Below are 18,835 nucleotides of genomic sequence, written 5' to 3'. Positions count from 1 at the left end.
TATGTATACTATAACATTAATAATCAAATACAAAATGTTTTCAATTTATTTCAAAAATAAAGAGAAAGAGGGTTTTTCTGTGCTCGCTGGGCACTTTAAGGGAAAGTACATTACATTTCCTTATTACACATTAACTGGAATTAAACACCTATTTTCCACAGGGATGCATGGATATTACAATAGCAAATATATATCAATTCTTTATCCATATATGAAATCTGCTTCTAGTAGCTTTAAAATATTTAGGACTTAAAAGAAGATCAATTTATTGTCTGAAGTTTAAATCTAAACCTCTGAGAGCCCGCCCCAACCCCCCAAAAAAATCTAGTTCAAAAACTGAGATGCTTCTAAAGGCTATATATTATATTATATAAAGTAGTAAGGCTTTTTTGTCTGAAGTTTAAGATCTCAATAACTTACTGAACCGATTGGGTTCTCTATTTTAGGTAAGATCCACATAGGACCTGTGATGGTTTAAAGCTGTTTTTCTCTATCTTTTGAATACGGAGTCACTGGATGCTAGGGGCGTAACCACTAGTAATTTACACAATACAGTAATATCACATTAGCTGGTGGAAAGATATTTTTTCTATGAGTGCCCTATCCCTGATATTTGTATATTTGAATGTTAAGAGCGACCTCTGACTTTAATTAGAATCATATTTAGATATGCTTCTAATTTTCTTATTATACTTTTCACATGCTGGGATAGGACATTGGATTTAAATTATACTGGTACCCAAAGTCTAATTAACATGTTGTTGCATTCGTTGGCCTAAAAACTTAATTAGATGGTACACACTAGAAGTGTACACAATTTCCAACCAATGAATTTATTCTATGTATATTTGATTGTTATTTGGACGGAAGACATTTTAAAGGATAATATATTAAAAGTTCAGAGCTGGATCTTTAAATCGTTTAGTGGTGTGCTAAATCAGGGCGATCCAGTTCGGCGCACCTAGATATTATTAGATTTCAATCTTTAAATCAAAATGGAATGGGCGAACCAGCGCGCCCAGTGGTGCGGTACTGGCGCGGCAATGGCACTCAACGAGATCGCCCTGATCTAGCGCACCACTAAAACGATTTAAAGATCCAGCTCAGATTTGTTTAAATGACATGAATCTTGTTTGAAAGATCATTACTGAAGTTTAACTTTACTTGTAGACAAAAACCCAAGTTTTTATAGTGTCTATAAAAAATGACGCCATACTGGCCTACCATTGATCAATTGAAATGTATACTAGCCTGCCATTGGTAAAATAGGCCTATGTATTGGCCTATCATTAATCATTTGTATTGTATGACCCCATTTTTATATGCACCATAAACAGCTTCACTAAAACTTTTCAAAATGTGAATGATTTGTGTGAGGTTGTATACCTAGATAGATTAATTCCAGGAATCTTAAGGGATAAGACAATAGACTATAATTTTAAATATACCCCAATTTCTATAGACAAAATTGTCCCTTATGTAGATTAGAATCATTCATGTATAAGATAGACCACGTTTAATTTGTACAATCCAAACAAGATGTAATAAAGTAATTAAAGTTTTTTAGCCAACAAATTGGAGCTCGTGTTTATCAAATCTTGGGTACTAGTATGATTTACAGTCCATTGTCCCCTCCTTCCCTGGTTAAATCACTTTATTGTTTCAAAATAAAAGTCCCTTTTGACCCCTTTACAAAAGAGTTTTTAAAAATCTTCTTTAACCACTCTACCTATTCATTATTTTGTTTAAAAAATTCACGCGAGACTTATCCATCAATTTGGTTTGTACGTCAAAAATTCATCAATAACGACGATAGTTGTTATTTCAGGTATTAATGCCTATTTAAAAAGTATATTAGGCTTAATTTCCATACGTCCATTGTTAAATTAAAGATGTATAAAAATACATTGCTTTGATATTTCCTTTTTATTAGAAGCAAAGCTACTCTATAATTCGAAAAGACTGTCTGTTTACCCGTTAGTCAGTTATATAATAAGAAGGCAACGCTGGTATTTATATTAAACTGCTGGTTTTATTTGAAGATTTTAGTGACCAATGAGTATCTACTTTTTAACTAACTTTGATTTTGGTCTGCCTGTAATGCTCTTATTCTATAGGGGAACTGTGCTTTCCTTTAGTAACAATCAGAAGGAAAATTTTGTTTTGTATCAATAATTAACAGGTCTAACTATATCCGCGAGTATGGCGTAACACATAGCGCATCCGCTCGTTGGCCGGAAGGTGAAAGGTTCGAATCACAGCCTAACAATCCCTCAAAACTCCCTCAAAACAAAAAATGGTTCCTACTGCTGTTATTTCAGGTGTGCAAAAGAAAAAAAATAATTAGAGATGGGGGAATACCAATACTCAACTCATTACCATACACAGTTATGACATTAAGACAAGGGTTGGTTATCAAACGGACATCTATAATACAAAGTAGAATGATGTCCATCCGTCCGTCTGAAGCTTAAGATCTCGGTAACCACTGAACCGATTAGATTCTACTCTTCAGGGTATATACCTACTGGTCCTGTGGTGGTTTTAAGCTATTTTCTTGGGGGGTGGGACAACCACAACCCCCCTAACCAAAAAAAATCCCCCCCCCATTCTTTTTTTGAGAAGATTTTCTTGGTCCTTTTTTTTGCAGAAGATTTCCTTGGTCCTGCTGAAGATTTCCCTGGTCCTTTTACGAATTTCACCTTAATTTTTTTTTATCACCTCTTGGCGAAGCCGCTAGTATTATATACATAACACACATATCATACACATAATTAAGCTTTGGTTCAGGGATAAACCATAATAAGATGTCATGGTGTATCCCGTCCTCAGGAATAAATATAGAAAACGTGAATATTTAGACAGGAAAATTTTCGTCGTAGTCCTCAGATATTGGTCAATACGTTCATCCATGGTCAGATAAGAGTATAGGGTAATGTAATAAGCTGGGAGAAAGATTTATTAGGGTACACAAGAATCTCTCATAATATCCACGTATATTCTATTTCCATTTCTATATAGGCTAACAGATCTGATATTTTGATAAAAATTTTGCGAATGTGATGAAACACTGAACCTAAAATCTGCACTACATTATTCAAAGTTGAAGAAAAATAGTTGACATGTTTATTTTAACCTTTTTTCTAAAGGCTTGAATACAATTTTTAACGAGGAAAAAATGAATGAAAGATATAAGAGATTATAGATAAGTAGAGAAAGAACAAAAAAAACGAGAAACAAGAATAACTAGGATGTCAATAAACAGCGAAGCCATATCTTTAAAAAAAAAGACTATAACACTGTTTTCTCTAAAGCTTTAATCAATTGTATGTTTTTTTGTGGGGAGGTAAAAACCCCTTTATCCCACCCACCCCTCTTGTACGTCCCTGCACCTTTCAAAATATCTAAAAAAAATTTAAGTAAAAAATTTAAAGCTTTTCAATGTGATTCAATTAAAATAATCTATTTTTAATTCCATAACATTCACCGTGACCTTAAGTCACACCTAAATCTGATTTGTTACCAGCGCAGCTACTATATAAAAATGGACATTAAAGTTTTTTGTGGCAGGAGGGGGGGGGGCAATATATTTTTGACATTATTTGTGTGAAGTGTAAAAAATGGCACTGTGTATATTGTATATCCACACGGCAAGGTATATCAATGGATATACGAATATATATTGAAAGGGGAAAATATTTTGTCAATTTAGCTTGCTAATATGGAACTCATTTATTGGTTAGTTTGTTAATACGTTATTTGGGGAAGGATTGGGTAAAGGGGATGAGGAGCATCGTTATTCTAGCCAGCTGCGAGTATAACTTAATCAAAATACATGAAAATCTGGTGCAACATCCAAGTAATATATCAATTGGTCCATACGTCTTGAGCCTTAATCGTAAATTTTGATCATGTTAAAATCAACTCATTGATTTCAAACTTTACGTGAAGATTCCTTTGAGTACCTATAAGTCTTTTATTATAACCATTATAGAAAGTTCACATTTGATTAATATGCTGATTTTTTTGGACATTAATTTTACATTTTGATTCTTAGGACGATAAGGCATGATGTTTAAATTATGCTTTAAAATATTATAGGTTTCTTAAAAATTAAAAGTGTTGCTTTCTTTTATTTAGCTTGGTATTGGGCTTCGCTTTTGGACGTAACTAATTATTATATTGTAGTGACTTTTGTTAATGCTGCGCTGCTTATGGAAATATTTGTACTTGTTAAATTGTAGTGACTCCATGACTTTGTAAAAATTTGACAATAATACCCCTGGCTGCTTTAGAATTATATAGTTTGGTTTTGTTTACTATTGAATTTAGAATATACGTGGATATTATGACAAGGGAAAAATTATCGTCAATTTAGGTTGCTAACACGGACATCATTTTTTGGTCAGTTCGTTAAACCAGTGGGAGGGAAAGGGACGGGGTAAACGGAATGTAGGGAATCGTTATTTTAGCCAGCTACAAGTTTCACTTTATTAGAATGCATGATGTAAGATCTGGTGTAAGATCCAAGTAAAAATAAATCCATTTGTTTTCTCAAATATATATATATTTTAATATGCAGGGATGCAGGATACACATAAACATACACTTTAGTAGTAGCGTTGCTACGCTATGAAAAAAGGTATGTCCAAACTTTACTTTTTAAATTAAGGGTGGGGAAATTGGACTGTAAATTGTACAAATCCCCACAGTTAATTAACACGTTCTGATAAATGTTGCACCAAGAACCTTTCATAAAATAAGGTTTTTCTATCTCATATTGTCTAAAATGTTCGACCAATGATTAAAGTATTATAAAAAAAAGTGATTTCTATGCGTTTGGGTTGGATAATACCTCTCTTTAAAAAACTTAAATCTTCTATTCTTGACTTACCTAAAATTAATTAATTAGATAAGATTAGATTTGAATATTTGATAGGAAGACGAAGAAAGTCCCTCAATGTCGTCATAAAAATGAGGGATGAGGAGAGGAGGAGTGGAAAAGAATACCCTTAAAAAAGAAATGGATAATCTCTCGTTTTTATGACGTAACATGCTGATTTTTTAGGGACTTTCTTCGTCTTAATTTGATAGTGGTTGCCAGGTTGGTATTTAAACAACTCCCTTGCTTTCAATTCAGGGTGGGGGGAGGGTTACTTCTGTGTTCTACTAGTCTTATTTGAGGGAAACCGCCGTTCTTCTATAATAATTACATATCCCTAATCCATGAACATGAATGTGTACCGTATACTTTCATTAAACTTATTTTTATTCAACTTAAGGGGAGCAAGGACATATATTCAGGAATTTTAATCAAGTTTATTTATTTAATGCTTACGTTCCTTTACAGTTTCAAAAACTTCTATTTGTCAAGAAGGGGGACATTGAGTATAGTCGCTTTTTTGCCCCTTTCTAGCCTCTGCGGGGTGCTTTAACCCTGCGGGGCAATCACCTAACCCAATATAACCTAACCTAACCTAAAATAATCTAGCCATTTACAAAATATGACGAATCGCCCAAAAGCTTCTTAAATTCAAATTCCATTTGTCGAATTGTATAGCGTTTTACGATAGTTTATTTCTTTTTAATAGCAATGCTACTCTATATGTCCGTCTCTCTCTATCTATCTATCTATCTATCTATCTATCTATCTATCTATCTATCTGTCTGTCTGTCTGTCTGTCTGTCTGTCTGTCTGTCTATCTATCTATCTATCTATCTATCTATCTATCTATCTATCTATCTATCTATCTATCTATCTATCTATCTATCTATCTATCTGTCTGTCTGTCTGTCTGTCTGTCTGTCTATCTATCTATCTATCTATCTATCTATCTATCTATCTATCTATCTATCTATCTATCTATCTATCTATCTATATATCTATCTATCTGTCTGTCTGTCTGTCTGTCTGTCTGTCTATCTATCTATCTATCTATCTATCTATCTATCTATCTATCTATCTATCTATCTATCTATCTATCTCTCTTTCTCTCTTTCGCCCTTTTTTATTCATCCGTTCTTTTTTTCTTTTTAACTATCTTTCTTTTTCTGAAGTTCTTTTTTATGATTTTAATTTATGAATAAACCTCTGACGCTTTTTAATTAATTTTTTGGCAAAGTTTTCTACTCAACAATTACAAGACTTACTCTTATTTATTACATGGATAGCGCAGCTATTCTTTAAGCAGTTTAACTTAGGAGGACAAGTATACAGCAAAGCAAAAAGTACAAAATTTAGATCAACACTGCAGGGATTTTAAGGGGTAAGACGATGAACAAGAAATTAATCAGCTATGATGAACAAATTTAACCTTTTAGTAGATTAAATTTATTAGTAAAACATTTTTTAAACTGCTAGATGAAGTACCCAAAGTTTGAATTATCAAACTTTGGGTACCAAAGAAAATTTATCAAAATTATGAAGTCAATAAAAACCCTTAATTAAAGAAGTATATAATAAAACTCATCATTTTACACAAACAAAGTGACAAAGTAACTTACGGACATACCAAGGTTATTTTTTACTGTGTTATACAAAAAATTATATTTTGCGATGCCTTTCATTGTGGCATCCTTGTTTGCACAGTTATATTTCATGCAAAACTCTTAATCTTATGTTTTCCAAACAAGTTACAAGATTTAGAGGGATGGTTTGATCCTTCTACATCATTATACTAAATTAACAGGATGTCTTTATTTTTGTCTGTGTGTTTGTACTAAAGGATCTCGCTAACCGCTGAACCGATCGGTTTCTCCTTAACAGGGTAGATTCTCATAGGTCCTGAGAAGGTTTATAACTATTTTGGTGGAGGATACCACCACCCTCCTAAGAGAAATCATAAAAGTTCTTTAAAAATTTTTAAGAGTTCAACGAAACATAAACGTCAAACGCAACATAGACATATTTGAATATAAAAAAGTGACCCTAGAGGCCTCTAGGGGCGTAGCCACTAGTAAAGAATAAAGTTGTATGTTATTCTATAACCCCAAAGTCTCAAAAACGGCCTAGCCAATTATTTCTTAAATTTTCATGGAAGTTAAAATTGGACGGTTTTTAGCTATGCTTTACAAAAAAATAAAAAAGGGTTGTCATTCCCCTCCCTTTAAGAATTAAAACCATATGGGCCCATCTATAAGGAAAATTTTTAAATATATTTACATTAGGATTACTTGAAAAGCTTCTATCTAATATGTTTTTCTGCAATGCTATGCAAAAAATTTCTCATTTGCTATCAATGATTAATGCTTTGGAAAAGTAATTATTTGAATGATTTTAGTATTCTCAAGGTATTTTTCATAAAAGAATACTAAATATATTTTCATGGTTTTTAACTGGCTTGTATCAAATAAAAAGTAATCGAATTTGAGCTGTAATTAAGTCTTTTTTACAAAAATCTACTGTTCATAATTATTTTACTTTTAACACTTATAAATCTATCTCAACCATAACATTTGAAAATTAGTAACTACTGCTGCTTCATAACGAAATATATTTCAAAGAAAAAAATCTTCATTATCAATCGCAGTAAAGTGATTCAAGCTAATTTAGCTTGGTCAGTTTAAAAATTATTTCTCCTTTTTGTCCCTCTATATTCTAATACTTTTATTAATTATGCAATTGCCCTATAAAAGATAATTCTTTTTTGTAAAAATTCAAAATTGTTTTGACATTTCATGAATTTCTTGTTACTTATCTTTAAAACATTATTTAAGTCATTATATTTAAATTGGTCTAATTAAGATAAATATGAAAGGATATAAAAGAAATTATATTTTGCAAAATTATTAGTATATTTACAAATTACAACAGAAACGATTATTTTTTATAAGTGGGTGTCTTCGCCTTAGCCTTATATCTTTTTTATTGGGTAGATAAAACCATTAATAGTCATTTATCGCATTGTATTATAGACAGCTTTCTGCAGATATTAAAATGAAAAATCACAAGATTAAACCAGTTTTATTAGCCCTGAGGGACCGAAGGCCCCGGCTAACAATGCAAAACTGATTTCAATCTTTTCATTTTTCAATTCAATATTCGTAGAAAATTGTCTGTAATGCGATTCGATAAATATATCAAAGGTTTTAATACATGGTTTTTCAGTATGGTCTAGGACTGGTTTTAATCAAGCAGATATTAATAGGTTTCGAAGCCATACTGGAAATAAACTTATTGACAGAAATTAAAAATAAATTTCTCAAAGCTTACTTTCAACCATATAATTGTGTTAAACAATACAAACTTTTTATGAATATGTCAATCAAACATATAATTGGCAACTGTTTAAAGACCAAGGCATTCCCTTACGAAAAATGTTTACACAATATAATTTAACATAGCAAAGCTTTATCTAAGAAATGCGACTATTTATAGCCGACTCATTATGCATATGAAATGAAAAACAACCGAACTGTATCAACAAAATCTGTACACTTTCCAACCAATATTATGACTGAATTGTTCCTCCTTTGTTTTCCTATTGGCGTATTTTGATAGTGTGTCTTTATATTATAGCTACTAGCGAATACGCCCCTAGAGACCTCTATGTTTTCTTTTTAATCTATGTAGGATATATTTTTTGGCCGCTATATGAGGTTATTTATGTTTTTTGAGATTTCTCTTGTAAGGCGAGACAGCGCAAAATGGTACCAAAAAAATGACGTCATACAATAAAATAACCAATGAGAGGCGAGTATATATTTTACAATTGGTCAATTTCAATGTATACTGGCCTCTCATTGGTGACATTTTGCGTTGTTTCTTGGGAGGCTGGTGGTACCCTTCCACCAAAATAGCTATAAACCTGTTGGACCTATGAGAAGCTACACTGTAAAGGATAATCAATCATATCGGTTTGGCGGTTAGCAAGATCCTTCAGTACAGACAGACAGTAGACATCCTGTTACTTTACTCATTGGAAAACTTTTTTATATGACGTCATTTTTTTGGTGACATTTTGCGTTGTTTCTTGGGAGGCTGGTGGTACCCTTCCACCAAAATAGCTATAAACCTGTTGGACCTATGAGAAGCTACACTCACTGTAAAGGATAATCATATCGGGTTGGCGGTTAGCAAGATCCTTCAGACAGACATACTGTTCCTGTCCTATAAGGATTTGTATGGGGCTTACCTGGAGGCCAAAGAAAACTCCGCAAGGCTATATAACAGACCAAGGATCACAATCTTACTCAATGCTGACATTTTTATATCAATTTTCACAAACACTGAAATAAAAATAATAATCGATATAGAATATACGTGGATATTATGACATGTGAAAAATTGTTGTCAATTTAGGTTGCTAACATTACTTATTGGTCAGATCATTCATCCAGTAGGAGGGGAGGGAATTGGGTAAAAGGGATGGATGGGGTGATCGTTATCTTAGCAAGCTACAAGTTTCATTTTATTATGACACTCTGGTGTAAGATCCAAGTAATAATAATTCCATTGCTTATTTTAAGCCTTTCACACCGCTCCTATAAGATTTTATTAAGGAAAGTAAAATTTTGAACCTTTGACAAGAAGTTACAAAATAAAAGGGAATGTAAAAGAAACAGAATGTCTGTTTGTTTGGGCTTGTCTGTCACTGGTCACTGGTCAGTATGTCTGGTTGTATGTCTAGAAAGATCTCGGAATGGCTCTCCTTTACAAATTAGCTTCTTTTAGGTCCAGGAAGGTTTATAGCTATTTTGGGAGAGGGTAACACCACCCTCCCAAGAGAAATAAACCCTACAAACAACATTACCCACCACCCCCCCCCCCCTAAAAAATGTATCACTTTTTCTTTGTATTAAACTAAAATTTGAAGTGGAAATTGGTATTTTTGCCATTTTCGTCAAATATCCTATTATATAAAGTAGTAAGCGTTTTTTGTCTGTCCCGAAGGATCTCGCTAACCGCTGAACCGATATTGTTCTCCTTTACAGTGAAGCTTCTTATAGGTCTTGGGAAGGTTTTAAACTATTTTTCGAGAGGGTGTCTTAACCCCCCTCTCCCCAAAAAAATAATTTTTATAACTCTTTGGAAACTCAAATTTAAAATAAAGTGAGGTCGACTTTTCCTTCTCCTACCAGTGCAGTGCCTCTAGAGGCTTCTAGGGGCGTAGCCGCTATTTTTTTAAAAACTAATATACATATACAATTTTATATCACTAATTTATTAATAGTGAATATCTATAACTCACTTTGTTTGTATGTCTCCAATCATTCTGCTTATCAAAATAACATATCCTTTAAATGTCTTTAGTGTAATCATACACTTTTGGGTTCAAGATGATAAACAAAATTATCCCTTATGTAGATTTAAATTATTGATTGAAAAGTTTGGATATAATTTTTAAACAACAAAGCTAAATCCTACAAAAGTACACAAGGTTTTCAATCGAAAGAATACAATAACGTGGTTATAAAACATTGGGTACCAGCGTAATTTAGAGTCTAATGCCCCCCCCCCCCCTCCCTGGTACATAACTATTACTAATTTCAATGAATTAATTAATATACTACAAATTTTCACGTTATTCAAACTTAAGAATAATAATATGCATAAAAAGTAGTTGTAAGCAATATTTAAATACATTCTTTTTACCTAACGTTTTAATTGGCCAAAAAAAAATTCGGGTGCTATATTCCTCTATCCCTTGCATAGCCGTTCCATGCAACATTCAAAACTTCAGAGGTGGATTCTTAAAAAAGATTTGCAAAATTGTTTTCGTGAAAAATCCACCAAAATCACATTAAAAATCTACAAAAATTAAACAAAATCATAGAAGGGTTATTAACATAAGATTTTATTTAACTTTTGTAGATTTTTTATGTGATTTTGGAGGATTTATCACGAAAACAATTTTGCCCCACTAAGCGATTAGGGGGACAAATTTTTTTAAGAATCCACCTCAGATCTAGTTCAGTTCACGGTAAAATGTTCCTGGTAACGATTATCTCCAAAAATCTATGAACGGTGGAACGTTATATATATAATGCCTACAAAAAAAATTAACCGACAAAATGAAGACCTACAAATAATCTGGAATAGTCATTACTTAATAATGCACAATTATCTCGCAGTGCAAAGAAATGCGCGAAATAGCCTTATTTTACGCGCTTTTTCTTTAGTGAAGCTTGTCCTGTGCATCATTGGATCTTGGCTATTCCAGATTATTTATAGGCCTTATTAGGCCGCTTAACATGGTTTGCAGTTGTGTCATGTACGTTCAGCCGTTTGACAGCTAGCAGCCTTTGAAGTTCATAGATTTTTGGAAATAATCGTTACTAGGAACATTTCTACCGTGAACTGCACTAGATCCAAGTCAACTAAAGATATTGCAATTAAATCAAGAAGCAACTATGGACATAGTTGTGTTTGTTTCACTGGTGGAAAGTCGATTGCAAAATAGATTTTATTTTGGGTTCCTAAATCCCCAACACACCCTTCCCGTGCAAAATTGAATAACTAACTAAAGCTGTATGTAAGATGTAAAACATTGCGAATATGATATATGAAAGAGGGGGCTAACTAAATGGTTAAATCATACAACAAATGTTGATCTTGAAGTCTAAAATTGAAGTTATTACAACAACACATTAGCCAACCATCCCAGAAAGAGTTATGTACAGTGATTACACTGAAATTTAGTCTCTATAACCTTCACTTAACCCCCATGCTCCCATAAACCTTGGGAGGGGGGGGGTTAAATAACCCCCTCCTCACTCCCATTAAAAATGCGCTCGGCGCGAAAAGATTTGAGGATGGGAGGGGTTTTTATGATATTCGGCTGTAAAGAAACGGGGTTTACACACTCCCACAAAAATATGGTTTAGAATTTTAAATTCATAATTAACTAACAAAAAACATGTCCATAACAAGCGCGGCAATCTATATTTAAGCAGTTTAGATGAGGAAAAATCAAGAAAAGTAAGTTTTCAATTATAAGCATATATTGTTAATTAATCACAAAATATGAGAATTCCATTAAAATTTTTAGTAATTACTGGGAAGTTTATCAGGGTCCAGTAAAGGTTTTAGGCTTATTGAAAGGGAGGTTGCTATATTTAGACACCCCCTTCCCCCCCCCAAAAAAAAAAATAAAATAGCAGGGGACCATTTATAATTTTATGGTTGTCAGCTACAAGTTAATGGTACAACAGCAAAACTTATCTTATTAAAAATTTAAATTTTTGGCATAGATGTAAAAACGCTAAAGAAACGCGTTCATACACATACATGTAATGTTCGACATAGGTACGCAAATGATTTCGGACACTAAAAGTAAGTTTTCTAAAAAGCTACCTATACGCAGTCAGGAAGGTGACATTGGACTGTTTATTATACTAGTCCCCAACGTTTAGATATAACTTTTTCTTATTCGTTGGCTTATCATCATAAATTTCACCACTAGCCACTAGAATCTTGTCCCGACGTGATGGTCTCCCACAACATTCATCTTCACCCTAGCTAGGAGAGATGAAAGGCTTCCACAGTGCCTTCGAAGGTGCTTTGACTTTAGTGTCAGAACCTATATTGGGACATAGTGCATTTCATTACCCTAGGTTAGGTAACTTCATTTCACTTTTCAATAAAATCTAAAATGCAGCGGTTTTTGAGAAAATTAAATTTGAAAATTTCAAGTTCAATTTTCACCCACTAGGAGTTACCGCATAATCATGAAAAGAAAAGCAAAGATTATTTATTTAAAATTTTGAACAACTTTGCTTTTATAAAGTTCTTCATAAAACCACTCTTGAAGTGAGTTAATTAATGGCCATTTTTATCAATTGCTTTGCTAAGGTCACGGAAATTCAGCCTTAAATAAATCATATTTAGAGAGGTTTTATGGCTTACTTTATAAAAGCATAGTTGTTCAAAATTTTAAATAAATAATCTTTGCTTTTCTTGTCATGATTATGCAGTAACTCCTAGTGGGTGAAAATTGAACTTGAAATTTTTAAATCTAATTTTCTCAAAAACCGCTGCATTTTAGATTTTATTGAAAAGTGAAATGAAGTTACCTAACCTAGGGTAATGAAATGCACTATGTCCCAATTTAGGTTCTGACACTAAAGTCAAAGCACCTTCGAAGGCACTGTGCTTCAACCAAAATTAATTTTTGTATTGAATTGTTTTTTAAGGGTATTGTCTCCGCCCCCCCCCCCTTTCCTTTAATTAGCCTTCAACCTTTAACTTATTTATTTAAATTTATTTACTGGATTTTCATGTACTCCAACAAATTGAAACTCAAAGCTGGCTAATATAATGATACTCCAATCCACCCCCTTTATCCAATTTCCTACCTCCTTCTGGATGAACGAACTGACCAATAAATGAGTTCCATATCAGCAACCAAAATTGACGACAAATTTCCTCTGTCAATATATCCACGTATTCTATATTCATTACTAGCGGCTTCGCCCCTAGCCTCTAGGGGCTTTGCCCAAGAGGTGATAAAAAAAAATTATTGCGAGAGACCATAAAGGACCATGGAAACTCCTTCAAAAAAAAAAAAAAAAAAAAAAAAAAAAAAAAAAATGGGGGGGGATTTTTTGGTTTTTTGGGGGGTTGGGGGTGTCCCACCCCCCGAGAAAATAGCTTAAAACCACCACAGGACCAATAGGTAGATACCCTGAAGAGTAGAATCCGATCGGTTCAGTGGTTACCGAGATCTTAAGGGACAGACAGACAGACGGACGGACAGACGGTCAGACGGACAGACAGACATCGTTCTACTTTGTATTATAGATAATTTTGAATTTATTACTAGTCGTGCTGTCCGAAACTATCTAATTTCCGAGTTCATCTACGATGCAGCGAATCATTCAGTGCATGTGTGTGTGTATGAGTGTGTGTGTCTGTGTGTTTTTGTGTAAGAAGATGGGATAGAATTTGGGTTATAGCACATTAGCGCAGAGAGAGAGGGAGATATTAAAAGAGAGAAAGAGTGAGAAAGAAAGAATGAGAGAAAGATCGTGAAGTAATGTGAACGGGGCATAGAAATGCGTCGGTACGCCAACATAACTCGCGGTGTTCATGGAAAAAAAGCGAAACATATAAAATTTAGCAAAATAAAGAAGTCTGAAATAAGCGTAAATGGGACATTATAATGTAAAATATACTGTTCCCTAAGTTTGATATACTCGTTCATTCATTTGTTGGCTTAAAACTTTGTAGTAAATCTTTAATAGGTTGTACATAGCACTGTTTAAACTGTTAAACCAATCATTTTAATCTAAAGGAGGCGTGGTTTTGTTTTCATCTTTCAAGAAAAGTTTTACCACAGAATTAAACGTCGTCAAATAATATCTGCAAGATATTGGATGGTACAAAGTAATTAATAACGCACAATTTCGTTATTTGAAAGGTGAAAATATTTGGTTTCAACGTAGGACAACTTCTTACTTCGACGGCTCATGGAAAAGATCTAAGGAGGATATTACGGGTTCAAAACATTTTTATGGTGCACACAAACTGCCAGGGATATAAAGAGATACGATAAAGTACGATAAATTGTTGTACATCCCCATTGATGATACACAATATTACCCCTTCTGGTAGATTACAATTAAGGGTTGAAACGTTTGGTCACTCAACTAGATGAACCACCTTAACAAAATTCGATAAAAGTCCCCAAATTCTTGAGAAAACGAATAAGAAAACGTTATTATAAAACTTTGGGGGCTAGTGTAAAAAAAAGCCCGATGTCCCGTCCTTTCCTGACACACTGGGGTATGGTTCAAAGGAAAGGGGTGAATTTATATTGGATCTGGGTGTCAGAGGTTTAATTATTTTCCATGATTAAAGAATATTATAATTACGGATTTGAAATGTTTGACGGGGTGTATCAAGGTATGGGTAAATTTTTATTGCATATGGATGTCAGATGGTTTATTAGATTTGCTAAATTTATGCAAAGAATTCGTATTACAGAGATATTTGTCTTAAAAATTAACTTATAATGAATAAACAAAAACCTTACTACTTTTTTATAACAGATTAAAAAGAGGAGAAATGTAACTGATATCAGTAGGAGCAGGTTAACTCTCTGTTATATTCATGATATTACAGTAAAAAAATAGAGGGGACATGAACTGTATGTAACTTTGCCCACAGGGTGGGGACCCTGTCCCCATTTTGTATTGGTTCTTTGAAATCAGCTAATAATATCAAATATAAACACAGCCGAGTCCATACAAAAGCTATTTTCTAGCAGACGTAAAAGGTCTCCATCACCTGGGCCAGGTACTTGCTGTATTATAAATTTTTATGGCCGTGTCATTACCCCTACCGCATGTCCCTAACGCACACACTACAATTCAAAAATAAACTGGCACCGTTGGCGTCGTTTGAAAGCCAAAGAAGTTTTTAAGCAATACATATATGTACAGTACATATAATATTATGTAATATAAACGATATATGTTGGAATATATGAATATATGTTTACAGAAATAGTTAGATAGAGCGTTCTAATAGGATGTGTGTGTGTGTGCGTATGTTTGTGTGTGTGTTTAACTTTATTTGTAATTTGTGCATTTGTATGTTTGTTGAAAAAACAAGGATGACAGCATCCATAAAAGCGAAGCACTAAAACGGTAGGACAAACAGAAATTAACACTTGTATAGTGTCAGAACTGAATAATCATAATATAAATGTATATGAGTGAAAGCAAAATTGGAAGTAAATTTGTTAAAAAAAACTGCTTGATTCAGGATAATATTTATGGACATACTTACATTTTTAGGACTTGTTTATAGAGTTACTTCGATTATTACATTATACTTTGTTGTCCCAGGAATCAATATACCAAAAATCAGATCAATCGGATGATTAGATCACATAACAATTTGTTGTTAAAAAAGTAAAAAAAAATCAACATGTTTAAAATGGACGTACGGACATTCTGGTGATGATTATAGAGTTGCTACGCTTTCTAAATCGTACCTAACTATTAAAGGAATCACCATGCAAAATTTGAAATCGATAGGACAATTCTAACATGCCTAAATTAACGAAAAAAGCTATCCGTTACGGACGGACGTACGGACGGACGGACCGACCCTAATTTTAGAAAAGCTTCGCTTTTAAAAAGTAACAAACAACAGACTTACTAAATAAAATATAGAGTTTTAGTGCTTTAAATTTGTAAAGCATCCAAAAAAGCATTCTTGGTCTTAAGGGATAAGACAATGGATGATAAATTAATATATTACCCCTTCTGTAGATTTAAATTATTCATTGAAAATTTTAGTCAATGCTAATAAGAACATATCAATATATACAACATTGTACCTAATAGTTCTAGAAATCAGTATTTAAAAATCAAGAAAATAGGATATACATATATATTATACTAGCCGCTGCGCCCCTAGCATCTAGAGGCTCTACATTCGAAGGGCTATATAAGGGCAGAAAAATAGCTTAAAACCATACCCAGACTTATTTATAAAAATAAAATAGCCAAAAACCATCTCAGGGCCTATACAAAGCTTAGCTTTAAAAGAGAACCATATCGGTTCAGTGGTTAGCGAGATCCTTCGCTACAAACAAAAAAGCTTATTACTTTATATTTAGGACTAGCGGCTACGCCCCTAGAGGCCTCTAGGGGCACTTGAGGAGGAGAGAGTCGAATTTAATAATTCAATTTCTTATTTTAGATTTTAAAAGAAAAAGTTAAAAAAATTTACGTTTGACGTTTGTTTTTAGTTGAACTCTCTTTCTAAAATTGGGAAATTTTTTAAAAATTTAATTTCTCTAGGGAGGGTGGTGGTACCCTCCCCCAAAATAGTTATAAACCTTCCCGGGACTTATGAGAAGCTACCCTGTTAAGGAGAACCCGATCGGTTTAGCGGTTTGCGAGATCCTTCGGTACAGACACACAGACAGACACACAGACAGACAGACACACAGACAGACAAACATCCTGTTACTTTAGTTAACATTAACATTAGTATAAGGATAAAATTTTGTTTCCAAATAAGTTAAAAATCATCATGTTAGAAAAGGATATGGAGACTTTCTGGTAATGATTATATAGTTGCTATGCTTTCAAATTGTACCTAACTTTACAGGAATCTTCATGCAAAGTTTGAAATCAATAGGACAATTATAACATGCCTAACCTTTACAAATGTATGGGTGGACAGACCGTGATTATAGAAAAGCTTTGCTTTTAAAAACATTTAAATGTAATTTACCAAATATTTAGCAAAATTATTGAATTAATGTCCAAATATCTCACAAATATGGTGATTTTGAAAACTTTTTTTGAGCAATTACCAATGCGTAGCTTCTGCTATTTCAGTTTCTTAATATCTATAATATAAAGTAGTATGATGTCTGTCTATCTATCTGTTTTCCGTCTGTCTAAAGCTTAAGATCTCGTTGGGCTTTTTTCTCCAGGTAATATAGATACTGGACATGCGGTGGTTTTAAGCTAGTTTCTTGGGGGACCCCTTCAAAAAAGAAAAATGTCCACCCATACAATTTTTTGTTATAAAATTTTAATTGCAACTATGAAATCGGTAGAATAGTTGTAATATGCCTAATTCAGTTATGTAAAGACAGAAAAGCTTTGCTTTTGAAAATAGACAAGAATATAGTGTATGAAAGGTTTCGTGATATTTTATAGTTTCATTTTAATTAAGCGTTTTTATTTTAAAGAAAACAATAGAGGGTGAAGGGGTTACAGACACCGTAGACCCTGTGCCGACTTTCAATTGGGTCTTTGAACATCAGTCAATGGCGTCGGTAATATCAACAAAGCCCAGTTGCTACAAAAGGGTAGAAAGCAATTTGCTAGCAGACGAAAAATGTCCTCAGCATCGGATCCAGGTAAATTTCTAAAATATATATCTATACTTATAAATTTATTGTATTTATATGTTTAAATCTATACAAAAAAAATACTATGCTTTAAATAAAAAGGATGATTCTATCATGTTTACTTTTACAATAAGAGCTCTATCCGTTATGGACAGACGCATTGACACTAAATGTAGAAAGGCCTGGTTTTTGGTAAATTTATATTTACAGTTTTGTAAGATAAAGCTAACTGATATGTTTATATTATGGCATATTCAAACCATGCTATTAAAACACAGGGACATAAAGAAATGGACAAAAGACAAATTTCAATTCTATAATATAAACTAGCGGCTTCGCCCCTAGCCTCTAGGGGCTTCGCCCTATATAGTTTTGGGAAGTCAACCCTCCTTAATAGAAATATTCAAAAAATTATTCTTTGTTTAATTACTCTGTGGTAAAATTAAACCCAGGTTGTGCCTTTAAGCACAAAAATTTTAATTTGTACAAATTAAACCCAGGTTGTTTGCCGTATACACAAAAATTTCAATTCGTAAAAATCAGACCTAGGTTGTTCGCATACACAAAAATTAAAATTAAAAATAAAATATTTTGATTTTTTTTTTCGGGGGGGGGGGGGGATTCATGGGGGCTTCGCCCAATGTTGCAGTGGGGTTTTCCAACCCCAATTACTGGTTTTTGTTTTTTAAAAATTTAAAAAAAAATTTTGGAAGTGGGGATTTTTTGTTATTTTTTGGGGGGTTGGGGTGTCCCACCCCCCAAGAAAATAGCTTAAAACCACCATAGGACCAGTAGGTATATTCCCAGAAGGGTAGAGCCCAATTTGATCAGAAGTTACTGAGATTTTACAAAAAAATGTAAAAAAAAAATTTGGGGGGTTGGTTTTTTTTTATTTTTGGGGGGGTTTGGGGTGTCCCACCCCCCAAGAAAATAGCCTAAAACCACCACAGGACCAGTAGGTATATTCCCTGAAGAGTAGAATCCGATCGGTTCAGTGGTTACCGAGATCTTAA

The 18,835-nt window shown here is 33.2% G+C and overlaps 1 protein-coding gene across 1 annotated transcript in view; it reads right to left on the bottom strand.

Annotated features, from left to right (window-relative positions):
* LOC145332071 (uncharacterized) overlaps nucleotides 1-9,224 on the bottom strand; it is a 93,156-nt gene extending 83,932 nt beyond the window's left edge. Inside the window, exon 1 of the mRNA XM_080177000.1 lies at nucleotides 9,135-9,224. Within this exon, the coding sequence (XP_080033126.1) occupies nucleotides 9,135-9,205 (71 nt within the window). The 5' untranslated portion in view covers nucleotides 9,206-9,224. The remainder of the gene's footprint in view (nucleotides 1-9,134) is intronic.
* Between the last annotated feature and the right edge of the window lie 9,611 nt (nucleotides 9,225-18,835).

The sequence above is a fragment of the Acartia tonsa genome, chromosome 11 (genome assembly GCF_053477335.1).
Source record: "Acartia tonsa isolate MP-2025a chromosome 11, ASM5347733v1, whole genome shotgun sequence".
In the NCBI taxonomy this organism is placed as follows: domain Eukaryota; kingdom Metazoa; phylum Arthropoda; class Copepoda; order Calanoida; family Acartiidae; genus Acartia; species Acartia tonsa.
This window is presented reverse-complemented; position numbering and strand designations above follow the sequence as displayed.